The sequence below is a fragment of the Pholcus phalangioides genome, unplaced genomic scaffold (assembly GCF_987345545.1).
Source record: "Pholcus phalangioides strain wild (caught in Gottingen) unplaced genomic scaffold, Ppha-v1.0 ptg000007l_1, whole genome shotgun sequence".
Taxonomy (NCBI): Eukaryota; Metazoa; Arthropoda; class Arachnida; order Araneae; family Pholcidae; genus Pholcus; species Pholcus phalangioides.
This window is the reverse complement of record NW_028301600.1, coordinates 49,512,563-49,527,188: the sequence shown is the minus strand read 5'-3', so window position 1 is coordinate 49,527,188 and position 14,626 is coordinate 49,512,563. Positions and strand designations below refer to the sequence as shown.

General features: G+C 34.1%; 1 protein-coding gene across 3 annotated transcripts in view; it reads left to right on the top strand.

Moving 5' to 3' along the window:
• Positions 1–14,626, top strand: part of Rgl (Ral guanine nucleotide dissociation stimulator-like) — a 153,517-nt gene that overhangs the window by 34,769 nt on the left and 104,122 nt on the right. For all 3 annotated transcript variants that reach the window (XM_089233416.1, XM_089233418.1, XM_089233417.1), the window contains 3 exons: positions 3,187–3,314; positions 9,840–10,058; positions 12,947–13,050. In XM_089233416.1, coding sequence (XP_089089542.1) covers positions 3,187–3,314; positions 9,840–10,058; positions 12,947–13,050 — 451 coding nt within the window. The remainder of the gene's footprint in view (positions 1–3,186; positions 3,315–9,839; positions 10,059–12,946; positions 13,051–14,626) is intronic.

Sequence of the window (14,626 nt, the reverse complement as noted above, 5' to 3'; positions counted from 1 at the left end):
CCATACATCTACATCACTGATGTTGTGTAAGGTGTTGGTTGGCATACATTCTTACAATTCCTCCCTTTTATTTGAATTTTCACTTTTTTAGTATCGGTTTTCTTTTTTATTTTAGTAAAAAAAAAATGTAGAGAAAGGCATAGGTGTTTCTTCTGTGCTTGTGTAGATATGTTTCCTTCATTACATCCCTTGACAATCTTTATTGAATTTTGCAGACAACGATCACCAATGAATGTTCCTTCCAGATAGATCAGTTCCTATTCCATTAATGGCTTCCGCTCCAAGTCAGTATGAAAAATTAACAGCTTATAACACTGCTCCCAGAAAATAAAACTGGAACATCCTATTTAAGCCCCATTTACATGTGCAATATTGCGGTAGCACTTGAAGTTCTATCACCCACTTGATGACTTTTTCCCTTCACAAGGAAAGAAATGGAGAGCAGTCATTGGTGAAAATTCTTAAAGCAGGTTTTAAACCCGTTTTTTAACACTGCTGTTTTCTCCACAAAAAAAGCATAAGGAGTGTGAATAGATTATACATAAAATATACCATAATATCTTGAATGATAGCATATAATTTGCATGTGCAAGTTAATCTAATTTGAAGGTGAAAAAAGTCCTGTAATCAGCAATATTACATCATTTGTGAGCAAAATATGACACTGGGAATGCTCCAGTTCATAGCACATAATGTGTGAAATAAAAACACTTGTAACCTTTCAATTCAAATGTGAATAAGACAAGACAGCGAGAGAAGTGCAATCAAGGTTTATCCAAAATCTTAAATTCATATGAATCCATATAACCTTTGAACCCCCTTATGACCCCCCCTTAGGGGTTGAATTTTGAAAAATCTTTTCTTAGTGAGTCATTACATCAAGAAATAAAACTACTGACCCAATTTTGCATTGAAATTTGGTCAGTAGTTTTTTTTCTGTTTCTGTATGTTTATTTTCTATCAGTAGTTTAAAGCGGTTTCGGCTCGGCGATGATAAATCAGTCAGTCAGGATATGCTTTTTTATATTTATAGATTGGGGATTCAATTTCTTTTAATAGTTTCTTTTCCTACTTTTTTTCTGCTGCAGTTACAAGTAAAGTAAAATATATACAACAAAATGTAGCTGGTTCAGTGGACTGAGCCAAAACAGGAAATAATCTTTTGTACAGTATTGGTCTGCAAGTTTAGTCGTAGGGTGTAGTTGCATTAGCTGTTGAAGACAAACACAAACAAATTTCACCACAAGGGTGTCTTTTTTTTTTCAAGGTTTCCAAATATGGTAACATTATCTTGGTATAACGTAACTTGATCTTTTGCGAAACCTTGTTTGAAAAAAAAAAAAAACTACTATTTAGGCCAAAATATATTAGTTTCCAATTTATTTCAAGATGATAAAAATTACCTTAGTATGATAGGTAGTGGTAAAAGAATGCACAATGTTTCTAAACATTCATTTATTTATTGATACCTAGATCTAGAAAAATTTTGAAAAAATCCAAAAGCACGAATTTCTTTATTGATAGAGAGATTTTTGTAAGCCCATAATACATAAAGAAAAGAGACTTTTCTGGATATTTATGTCAGGGCTGTACAAATCAGAAAAAAAAATCTAGGCACAAGAACACTTTTTAGGTACCAGAAAAATTTTTACTCAAAGAAAAAGATCCAAAATAATGTTTCTTTTGACTTTTTCATGCAAGTGACCTTCTTTCATGTTATCAGATGTGCTGTTATGAATTCCAAACATTTTGTGCTGCTCTCAGCTTCTAATTTAGTTACTACACAAGAAAAATTTTGGCATCAATGCCAATTTTTTAGTCGCCATGGTGACCTGGTGCTTGTCCAGCCCTGTATTATGTTGAGGTTAACTCAGAAAGAAAAGTTTGCTGTCTCCACTGGGAATAAAACCTTGGTCCTTTTGCAATCTATGCCAGTGTTCTAACCTATACACAATAGGGGACACACCTAGGCTTTCCTTATTTCATGCAAGCTACGTGTGTTCTTATTGGCACACAGGCTTGAGTTATGAAGAGAGACTTCATTTTTTGAATATGTTTACATTGTATGAATGCAGGTATTGGGGAGATATGATCGAAGTGTTCAAAATTTTCAACGGGATGGATAGGATAGACCATGAATTTTTAATATGCCATCAATTGACTACTTTTACAAGGGGGCACTGTTATCGATCGGTAAGGGACAATTTTAAATTATGGTGCTGCAGGGAATTTTTCTCTAATAGGGTTGTTAAATGGAATAGCTTACCCCTGGGGGTAGTACATTCTTACACAATTGACACATTTAAAAAGAAATACGATAAACATGTTGGGGTAAATCGAGAAGCTATCCATACTTGGAATAAGACAACTGTAAATATATTGTATGGGCATTGTATAATATTTTATCATGTATATTGTTGTGTATCAATATATTGTTTCTAGTTTTTGTAATAGCATTTTTAATTAGGTTGCTGTATTTTAGAAATATATCACATCTCCATATTTGTTATGAACATCTTTTTCTCAGCCACCTTGTTGGGCATTTTGCCTGTTGTGGCGTTGTATTTATATTTGTACAGTCCAATCCCGTTTTAACGAATACTGATATACCGAAAATCTAGTTTTAACGAACACTTTTCTAATCCCTTAAAAGTTGACATAGGAACAACGCAAACAACCTGAAATTTCTTTATAATGAAATTTTGTTATAACAAAGAGATTTCTTCAGTTTCTTGGAGTTCGTTATGATGGAATTCGACTGTATATGTGCTGAAGTAGAGACTCTGCTGAAACAGCTAACTTTTCACTCTGTGTTTACTTAGGCTTAATATCCAGAAAAGTCTTTTCTTGATATATTATGGGCTGAGAAAAATCTCTCTTTCTCATCTGTTACCACCTGGGGGCCATTTGCTGAAGTTAAGGGAGGCTGCAAAGTCTCTACTTCACCATGTCAGGCTACTGTGCGTGACATAAGAAAAGCAGAGGGGTGCACAAGTTAGCTCACTATCTTTGATCGCAAGGGAATCAGGGTTCGATTCTAGGCAGCAAACTGTTCCTTCCAAGTTCAATATCCAGAATAGTTTCTTTCCTTGATCCTTCATTGATACTTTTTAAAATGAAAAACATGATAAAATAAATATATATTAAAGCATTATGTACAATCTTAATGCGCAATTGATAATTCAGAGTTTCAAGATAGATGTATTGAAAGGCTATGCAAGAGAGAAGAGAAAACTTCATTACAGAATCACCAATCTGTATTCCTCAGTATACCTGAAAAACATTTTGCTCATCAGTTGACATATATAGATGCTGTAAGTGATTTTTATACTATTTTCATAGTTTCATCTGTTTTAATTTCCATTGCTCAGTTTTTTCAGTAAAAATAGTGACTCTTCTACTCATTTTTTTTAAATCGTGAATGCTAGCATATTTTATCATGATTCACTTTACTTAGTTGCTTCAGAAGTATGCCTAGGTCTCAGTGCAAGAGGGTTAGTTTTTTTTCTTTTCTCATACAGCACCAATGTTATAGCCAAATGGAGAACAATTTTTCACTGATAAAATTAAAATATTATTGAAGACGTTGGTGGGCTAAAATGTACAGAAATTACAAAAAGTATGGTATTCAAAAATTGATCATTAGCAAATTGCTAGTTTTGATTCGAGATCTGATGGTGGTGAAAAGCAGCTATCAACAATGATTTCACTGAACAAAATTGTTATATGAAGAAGAAGGAGGTGTGATGCAATTGTGTGATTTTTGAGGGCATATCAAGCTGCTAAAAGTATTTGAGCGAAGCAGATTAGCTTGAATTTAACAAGTTACTAGCATTTTTTGTTGAAGATATTGTATTGCAAAACTGGAACAAACAAATTGACAGTTGCAGATAATGTAAAACTTATTGAAAACGTTACAAAATTTCATTCCAAAACTAAAGGATTTTCTGGATGCAGTGTGCTCAATGGCATGAAAAATATATGCAGGGCTGTTGCATTATATAAAAACCCAACCAATCAAAAAAATTTTTATGTGTTGAAATATTGTTTTTTAAATTTTATTTTTGTAATGGTTTATAAATGTGCGTATATATTATATTTATATGTGTTTGTTTATGCATAATATGCATATTATCCTGGTTTTCAAGTATAACATTAATTTTGTAAAAAATGTGTACAGTAGGACCTCGATCATCCGAACACATTGGGACCAAAGAGTGTTCGGAAAAGTAAAAAGTTCGGAAAATCGATTTCAAAACTAATTTGATAGCACAAAAGAATAAATTGAAATTCAGCACCCCCCCCCCCCCGACAAAACCGTGATAAGAACTTTTTTGTTAAGAAGATGCACTCCCTTCTCTCATTAAGGCACACCCATAGGATTAAGATGAATTCATCATACGAAAATAAAGATGACAGCTCTAAATCTACTCGTATTCATTCATGCATTTGTTTGCTTGTCAATCATTTATAACTACATTAACTGTACCCGGATCTGCTCTGCTTACATCTGTAGCTCATAAGTACAGTATGTACAATTGTTTGGAAGTGGTTTATTGTACAATAAAAGGAAGCTGTCGAGTTGGGAGATAAGAGAATTCAAGTTCTAAGAAAATACCAACTGTTTAGCATCATTGACTGTAGAAAACTGAAACTGAGTTAGGTTGAAAAGGTGTTCAGTTGACAGAGTTGTTTGGAAAATTGATAAATGAGGTTCTACTGTATCTTCAATTATATATATTCTAATTTATTAAAAATATATACCCTAAAGATATTTTTATAGAATGAGCATAAAATATCTTAAGGCCACTACACATGTTCAGGTTTGCCTGTGCAAACAAACTTGAACAAGTGGAAGGTGCCATCCGGTATACTTGCCCAGTTTTTTTTACCTGAATGGATTGGTTTCTTCATATTATGTACCTGTATATCCATAACTGTGCAGGCAAACCTGAACATGTGTAGCAGATTCACATTGTATTTTTTTATCAAAATATTCACAAGCATATGCTTTGATTGGTCTGATTGATTGCTGTTGGAAATATTTAACATCAGAACAATAATGAGAACAACTTTTTTTCCCTGCAGCATTAACTACAATCAACGCTCGTTATAAAGAACCCAGGTTTTTGCTACTATTCCATTATAACAACTGGTAGGATAAGTCCAAAATTTTTTCATATAACAACTACCCAATATAGCAGCTTTTTTCGACAGAATAATAGGGATCGTTAAAACAATTGTCAACTATATTTTCCTGTGAAGTTTGTTTCAGAGTATGCCAGTCCCATCTATAGTTTTGACTCCTGTATAATGATGCTCTTCTCTGGTCCCTTGGATATTGTTATATGGGAAAGAATGAACGGCAGAACTCTGCTGCGAGACTTATCCCATTGATGAGATCTCTTTCAGCCCTGCTTTGTGGCACAGTCTAGAACACTCTATTAATAATAATTAACTATAATATTAATTGTGTGATGGGAATTTCACTGCAGTTCATACATTTGATTACATAAATTCGTTACGATTCATGTGAGTTCAGTTTTTTTTTGTAATTTTAAAAGTAATTTCCAGTGCTTTTCTTGCTATTTGCAGTTATTTCTCTGCTGTTTATCTGTGTTATCATCAACTGAGGTAATATTGAGCCAGAAAAAAATAAGAGATTTTCTCGAGATGGTCTTCAGTAATTTTTTGTATTAACTAGTTTTTCTCAAATCTACTAGGAAACTGAATCTAATTTCACTTTTTTTGTATGATTTTTTAAATAAATATTTCTCATAATATTTTCATAACATCAGTTTTTTCCCCACAGGTATCATTTAGTGAATTAATAGTGATGTTTGTAATACCGTATTTTCCAAATATCAACCGTTTTATTGTAATGTTATTTCTAGGCATATGTCTATTTTGACAAAAATACTGTCAAAATTCTTTCATTATTGGTATTTTATTACTGAGAAGCTACAATGAACTGCTACAAATTAAAAATGCCTAAATAAAAAATGTGTAGAAGTTATTTTCATATGCAGTATATATAAGGGAATATTTTCTGTAAATGAATATGCACTAAGGCAGTGTTTCTCAAAGTGGGCAAATGATGGAAAGGTCCAAGGGGTGATAGAGACCATGGGTATAACATAGGATTCTATGGGTTTACTTAAGTTGGGGGGCAATGAGAGAAAAAAATTCTGAAGAAGGGGGTGATGGAACAAAAAGCTTAGGAAACTATGCCCTGAGGTATAGAAAATAAGCATTTTAAAAACACCCGTATCTGCTTTTTTTTTTTTTATTGCATAGTGATTGTTTTAATGCATGTTTTCTCATTTTTAGTACATATTTCAGAATTTTTAACTTTCTCAAGATTTTTTAGTGTACAGTCGGCAAGCTTTTTTTTAGCATGTTAACTGGTGGAGATTTTGCCCCACTAGCCTTTCTATTTGCCCCACCAGTGAAGATAAAAAATTACCACTGGTGGGGCAAAGCCCTTTTCTTGTTTTCCTGAGGCAGCTTCAACTTCAAACCCTATACCAACGTGAAGGGAGTCAAAGAAAAAACTCACAAAAGATTTCGCCATTTGCAAGGCCGATTTTTTATGACTGGTCCTTTTCCTTTTCCAAGAAGGAAAAGGAAATCTCAACTGAAAAGATAAGTTTTCCAGGGACCGACTTCCCTGGAACAGGTCTGTTGCTCTCATAAAAAGTCAGACGAAGAACAGATGGAGGATCGCTGAGGCGAAGGATATGACCATTGACTAATTTTTTTTTTAATGCTCATTAAAGTGTAAACGATTTAGTTATATAACCCTGGGAGAAAAGTTACCAGGTTGTCATCAGATGCCAGGGTTAAAACATTCTATTTTAGAGCAATATAGATAGATAAACATTAGTTTAGTAGCACAAAACCATTCAAATTCTGACATTGGGTGATCTTCAGATCCGAAGAGAGGGAAATGAAGAAAAAAAGAAATACAGTGGAGAGAGAACCCCATTTATACGACTTTTGGCAGTTTTTATTTAGCTGTGATTCTCCCATAATTTTTATTTAACTTTCGGATTATGCTTAAAAGTTATCTGAATATGAAGAAAACAAAGAAAAGTCATGAGATTATGATTTTTTGATAAATTTAATCCAATGCTGACACTTTGCCCCTTTACTTTAATCTCTCTCTTCAGGATTCTTACGATTATTTTACAAATGACAAAAAAAGAAGAAAATTAAAAACAAATTTGTAAAATATTCTGTGAACAACACTGTTTATATTTACAGATTTAATTTTATTATATATATATATTTTTTTTTTTGCAAACGTCTCCAAAAGTAACTCGGCATATTGAATTTCTTCACTCTTTCATAGATCCAGATTTTTTTGTTGAAATTTTCATTTTTTTTACATTCAAGAGAGAAGGTGGAGGGAGAGGGGCTTTTCTTTTTTTCAGAAATTAAGAAAAGCTGATTCCACGCAGCCAGCTAGCAAGCAAGATACAACAACCAAAGGAAATTCTACTGGAAATGAAAGAAGGAACTCACATATTGTACTTGTTTCTTACCAGCAGACCAGTTGCAAATGCTTCAGAAATAATACTGGGAAACAAAGAACTAACACAATGGAAAAAAACTTGGAAGGAACCTGTAGTATGCAAAGAAGAAGTATGGTCTGTACATCTTGTATAGTTCCCTTTCGACAAGTGTAAATTATTTTGTTTATGGCTCGCGCGTTTCCGTAGTTCTAAAACCTTACAATAAACAAACCATTTTAGAGCCCACTTTAAAGGGGTTATCAGGTTGCTGAATGTTTATGTATCTGTTTACAATCATACTAAAATTATGGCTTTTCTGGCGATAATATTTGTGAAAATATTCATTTCAGTGACGTCTTTTGCTATCTACAAAAAAAATTAAAATCCTATAGACAAAAATTAAATTTTTACTGAGTTTCAGTTGAAATGAAAACGCTGTGTGATTGATGTTGTGCGTCTGATAAATTAAATATTTTAACATTAATATATATATATAGGAATAAACTGCAACCCGAAGCCAAACGTCAAGGGCGATCTTAGGGCAGTGCAACCGGTGCCGAATGAGAAGGGGCACCGAAACACGTTAGATATACATTACTAGAAAAATATCTTTAAGATACATATTTAAAAAAATAACTACATAATACACATGTGAAAAATGACTGAGATGAGAAAAAAAAATGGAGATTTGAATGTATATAATATTACGGTTATTTTTTGAAAAGAAAAGAATCGATGGGCAGTGCACCTATATACGTACACTATATAGTAATTTTGGTCAGATAAAAATGCACACTCTCTCTCTCGAGCTCTTTTCGTTTATCTCTGCAGGAGATTTTGTGGGGAAGACACAATTTCTTTCTCTTTTGTTGTGTTGTAAAAAAAAAAAATAACAGAGGAATCGCCCTCACGGTCATCCAATTTTTCTACTAACCAGAGCAAAAGTGTTTTCCTGTGTTGTGAGGAGTATTACAGGGATTGAAGGTGATGTGGGAAAGATTTTGAGCCAGAGGCTTTTCATGCCTCTTTTTCCCCTTTTGGTATTACTTTTATCGAATCGTCAACATAGTACAGTATTTCAAAAAATATATATAAGTATATTGAATAAATATAAAAAAAAAAAAAAAATCAACCTCTCAGTCTCCTATTGGGAAAACAATAAAAGTTCATCATTTGTTGTTTCCACAGGCCAACACCCTATATCTACATCCACCATTGCATGATTTACTACTACTATTCAGCGTAAGTTAGAATGGTCAGCTATGATCATAGATCTAAATCCAATAAAAACCTTTGTGGTCTATTATCATGTTGTATTTATTTCCAATGTCATCAATTTTCAAGTATTACTGCATTCACTTCACTTCTGAAACATAGATGGCAGCACTGAAAAATCAGATACAACTAGACTGACAAACTCTGATGTGGCAAATAATATCTTTTTAGCATACTCAGTCAAGTATTTAAAACGATTTGTGGCAATGGCACAACTGTTAAACTGTGAATACTAAAATACAGCATGCTCTGTTAGTAATTTGGGCATTCGCTAGTCTGGCCCATCCAGTAGTCCAGCATTTTTAAGCAGGTTTTCTTCATGCATAGAAGAGGAACCTATGTCACTGCATATCTGTGCACAGAAGTTAATGTTATTTAAATGGACTTTTTCAATTAGCTTCCAGTAATCTAGCGGTTTTGATAATCTGGCACACCATGGTCTGATATGTGCCGATTAATGAGAGTCTACTGTATGCTGCTGTCTATATAATTTTGAGACATGCTTTTCTTTTCTTTTTTTTTTTATTTTCATTAATTTAGTTCTTGAGCAAAATTCTGTTAAAGAATTGTGCAGCGACTTTATCCACATAAGATTAGTGTATAAAAAATTTGAGATTGAAATGTGAAATGTTTGATTTGTTATTTAAGAGAAAAGCAATTGTCTATATACTTTTGAGACAGACAAAAGGTTACTCCAATTCCATTAAAAACTTAAAAATATTAAGAAAAAGTATAATAATTATCTATTGTGCACTGAATGATAAAAATGAAAAATAAATGGAATACTGTTTTTAGTGTCAGAAATTTATTTACAACAATTCTCCCTTAAAAATTAAAGCGTTCAATTTTTTTAGTGTCTTCATAGTAAGATCCTTCCCAAGTTTTGCTGTTTTGAAACATCTGATAAAAACAATATGCCTGTCCTTTAACACAACCTTATCATAGTTGAAATTTCACGTGGTTTCTATTTCGTAATCATCTGGTAAAATCCTTGACTATAATTTTAATGATCAGTGACTAATTTTAATGATATTAATTGGTTTGCAGGAATTATTTAAAAAACTAGTTCCTTACCATTGCCTTGGCTCGGTTTGGTCACAGCGTGAAAAGTTTGACAAAACAGGAACCAGACCAACAACTGTGATATCAACTGTGGATCAGTTTAATGCTGTGTCATTTTGTGTCACTAGCACAGTCTTGTCAGACCCTTCACTGGATTCTGTGATGCGGGCAAATATTATTGAAAAATGGATAAGCATTTCTCAGGTGAGTAAAACTAATATGCATGTAACAATATTTTTTAATCCCCTTGTTACTGAAATGCCACAATTTTTTTTTTCATAATACAGTGCATGTTGCTTAATGTGATCACATGAAAACCCGAGTAATAGGTGTTTGTTTAGTGACTTCATTTTTGTGCTGTTTCCATCAATAATGAAGTTTTGTAATGTTAATTAAATTGTACTTTTTTGCCCTGACAGACTAGGTTTTCCATTCCTACACCTATGACTTAAGCAAGAAAATTCAATATGTTGTGCACCATGTTCTGCTATGAGTTGAAAGTGTAAAAATTGCATCTTTCACAACAGATCAAAGTGAGCCAGTGGTAATGCTGGGGATGTGGTGTGTAATGCAAGCTTTCAACTTAGCCAAGTTTGCTATCTGACCACTGTGCACAACATTCTTGAAGTACCTCCACAGCATTATCACCTAATCTTTATGGAACATGCACTTCAATCTGCTGCGTAACATGCAGTTTGGAGCTTCAAACTCTTAGTAGAACACAGTAAACAACATATTGAACACTTCTTATGTAAGTTGTAGGTGTTTGTTTTGTGACTTTATTTTTGTGCTGTTCCCCACCTCCATCCTTATAACCCTGTGCTTCAATACCAGTTACTAAATCACATAGGCATTTTGGCATCTTACTTGACCCATAAAATTTGCTTGGAGGTACTTCTCTGCAAAAAATAAAAATAAACTAAAAATAAATATACAAGTATATATGCATAAAAATAAATCCATACATAAGTTGTTTAGGGCAATTATAATCGATGCATACACCTGCTAAGATTTGAATTGCATCATGGTGAAAAGATAAACAAAAGCTACCTTATATACCTAGTGTCCTAGGTCACCATATTTGTATACAATATTATGAATGCTATGATGAACATGCACACTATTTGACATTTACACATTACTTCTCTATATGTTTAGAACAATTATTACCAAAAACATTCATATCAACTACTATTAGAAAGTAAGTATCTTACCTGGAAGTAGATGCCATCGTAAGTTTCAATATTTTTCCGGCAACCCGAAGATATGATGGTCCAAACGGCAAATGCTATTCATACAGAGCACAAATTGGTCTGTCCATGGCCAAGAACATTTATTAAAGGAAGCCCTAGTGGTGCCATCTTCTGTTATTGCCTTAAATTCAGAACTTTATAATCATATATAACTAACTGTTCTACATTTAGGACGATAGGCGTAAATGGGTTAAAACTCATAGCCCCAGTACATTGCCTGTGTACCAGGGTTTAAGCTGGATAAAAAATTCCTTTCGCAAAAAAGCGAAAATTGGGGGAAAAGCTTTAGCAAAGTGCTGCAATGCTAATGTAATGATTGATGGTTGGACGTCTACTCGTTGTGTACCTCCTGTACGCATTTTTGCGAAAGTGGCTGCTACTTTGTTTGCATTCTACGATTTTCTTTCGCATGTACCGTATTTATTTAATTAATAGTACATTCCCGGTTTTTTTTTTTTTTTGTTTTAATGTTTCCCAACATCGAAATCTATTTGCAAATGACAATAATGAAAGACGATTTTTTACAGTAATATTATTTATTAACAACATTAAATCTGTTAAAATATTTTTTGAATTAATGGTGCAACAAATTTCTCTGCAAGACGTTAACATTAAAACAAAATAAAACATCACAGAATATTATTGAAACATCCTCACCGAATCTGTCCGTCAGTATATTTCGTTCTCACAATTTCAACTACAGAAGATCAGTCCAGGTCTTCTCCCAAAGCCACAAGTTCAGCAGAACACTACTCAACGAGTCCAGGAGGTAAGCACATCCTAAAGTCCGTCAGCAATAACCCATCACCAACGAGAGGACACCCCCTCTTCATTTCACGTGCAGGCCACTGGAACAGGTAGAGAGATGACCAATGAGAGGAGAAGTGAAGCTACTCCAGCAGCATCACAACAGGAAACTTTTGTCAACTCATGACAACGAAGTAAGAGGAACCCTTCGCACCCCTGAGGCTGGACGACTCAGCAACAAACCTCTACGTAATTGAATATAGAAATCAAGCGTGTGCGTGCCGATACCTAGCACACTGCTGGTATATATGGAAAAACCCTTCATCTCATCAGCTATCCAAGAACGAATCATAACTGAGAATGGACGGTAGTACTGAAATTATCATAAACCTTTTAACAAATAACATCTCATTTGCATATTTATACGAAATAAAACACTATTACATAACTTTAACACACAGAAATTTTCAACATACAGAATGTAAACATTGGGGACCTGTCCAGGGTCTACAACACTAGTCCTATTGCACTTCGAAATTCTCATGATGTTTCTTAAACGCAAGGTGGTCCATGGCCCACTAATGATTTGAAGGTAACATTGTTACCAAACACAACAAAGGTTCATTGGGAACATTAATTGCATCCATTAGAATATTCGAATATTTGTGGTGCACAGTCACAGTTATAGTTTAGGATAAAGAATATTTAGATTTTATTCAATGAAGTAAAAGTAAGTACTGCCTCCACCTCCGACGTCTATGTTTCCAAACTTATATGCTTCCTGTCCCCTCCTATGTGTGCAAAATTTGGGATCCCTATACACAAAGCAATGTATATAAGCTGGAATCTATCCAAAATAAATCTATCAGCTTTATTTTAAACTGCTGGTCTTTCTCTGTTTCCATCACACAGCTCAAACGCCAACTTAATATATCCTCCCACTTATTCATCATTATTAATCCCATCACCGCACCCTCTTGTATAGGCCTTGGCCAAACAATATTGTATAAATAAATAAAATAATTTTATTGTTTTCTCATTGTCTTAGTTTTTTCGAGTAATATGTTTTATAAATAAAACCTTAATTTTTAGGAGTTACGAATTCTGAAAAACTTCTCTTCCTTGAAAGCCATTATAGCTGCATTACAGTGCAGTTCAGTGCACAGACTGAAAGGATTGTGGTTTAAAGTTTCTGCGTGAGTTTTTTCTTCTTCCTATGTTTATATGCATATTTTATCTTTCTGTAACTTTATGTTAATTTTTTTTAATTTTTGAATGAGAATTTTTGCAATTGATTGATCTATCCCAGTATAAACTTATAAAATCACAAAATTCTCTGCGTAGTGCTGCTGGAGTTCGCTGTTGAGATAGAGCTACAAGTTCACACTCATCATAATAGCTGGAATTGGTGTCCTATTTGTTTTTTGTTCAGAAAAGACAATCGTGAAATAAAAAAGACACAATATACTTCTGGCAAATACAAAAATTTCAGTTCCTCAAATCTGGTGCTATAATTTTCAACAGCAAGTATTTAAATTGATTTGTGATACTTTCAACTAGGTTTGGGCATCACTTTGCTGGGAAGCACATGTTGCTGTTGGGACTGTTCTGGTTGCCACATATGATAAACATATGCTTCCACACACATAGGCGTAAACTTGTATCTGGCCCATGGGCCCGAGCCCCCCCAATATTTTTGAAGAGCTGGCTAGGCTCCCCACACACAAAAATTCGGGTGGAATTGTTTCTCACACTTGGTTCAGAAAAACCTTTTTGACAAAACATTTTTCTAAATAGTAGAAATCATCTGCTCGAAATTTTATTTTTTTACTTTTCTTTAGAATCTCAATGTACACATTGTTGGACCAGGCTTTTAGACCGATATCTTTTGCGGGGACCCAGATTTTTCACAGGGAAGTGCTTGAAGCCTGTCATAGGCATAAACTTGTATTGGGCCAATGGGATCGAGCCCCACCAGTAATTTTGGAGAGCCAGCTTAGCCCCCCCCCCCCAACCCAAAAAAAAATCGCATGGATACAGTGTGTTTTGGCCTTTATACGAAGCTGTGCGTGTAAAAAGTGGCAATTTTTCCACAAAAAATTTTTTCTGGCTATTTTTCAGGATGCAACTTATTTATTGGAAATTACTGAAATTTCTTTCATGTTCCATTGTAAATTAAATTGTGAAATTTTTAAAAGTATGTAATATTTCTTACTTATGTTATTCAAAATTGTTTTTATTTCAAAATGAATTATTCTCAAGGTTTTAATAGGGTTCCTCCTTTCACTGTCACTTCTTTTTTGTGGACAAATTTTTTTTTGTCCCGCCAGTGACCGCAAAAAGAGGGTTCTACATACCCTGTTTACGATCGCAGCATTCTTAGAAATTTTAAATATCTTGCGGCATCTCAGTCGATCTTGAGAAGGCATTTCAATGCTTTCCTCTCCCACCCCCCAGACAAAAAAATTATCTTCACTCCTAGTTACAGCCTGTCCGTGACATCTAGTGGTGTGTTTACCAGGGGTTAGGGGGCTCAGGGGGCTATAAGCAGGGCCATGACCTCCCACATACTGGAGAAGGGTTTCTAGCCTGGGATTTAGCTTCTTTAGCGGGCCCCCGAAACCAAACGCTTCACGGGTCCTTCTATAATATATTCATAGCATGAAAAACTAAAAATGATGGTAATTTTCCTAGGTTCATAACTAGGCTGGGGCAACCGAGACAATGCTCCAGGAACTTGAGCCAAATGGGTGGCTCCCAACAAAAAAAATT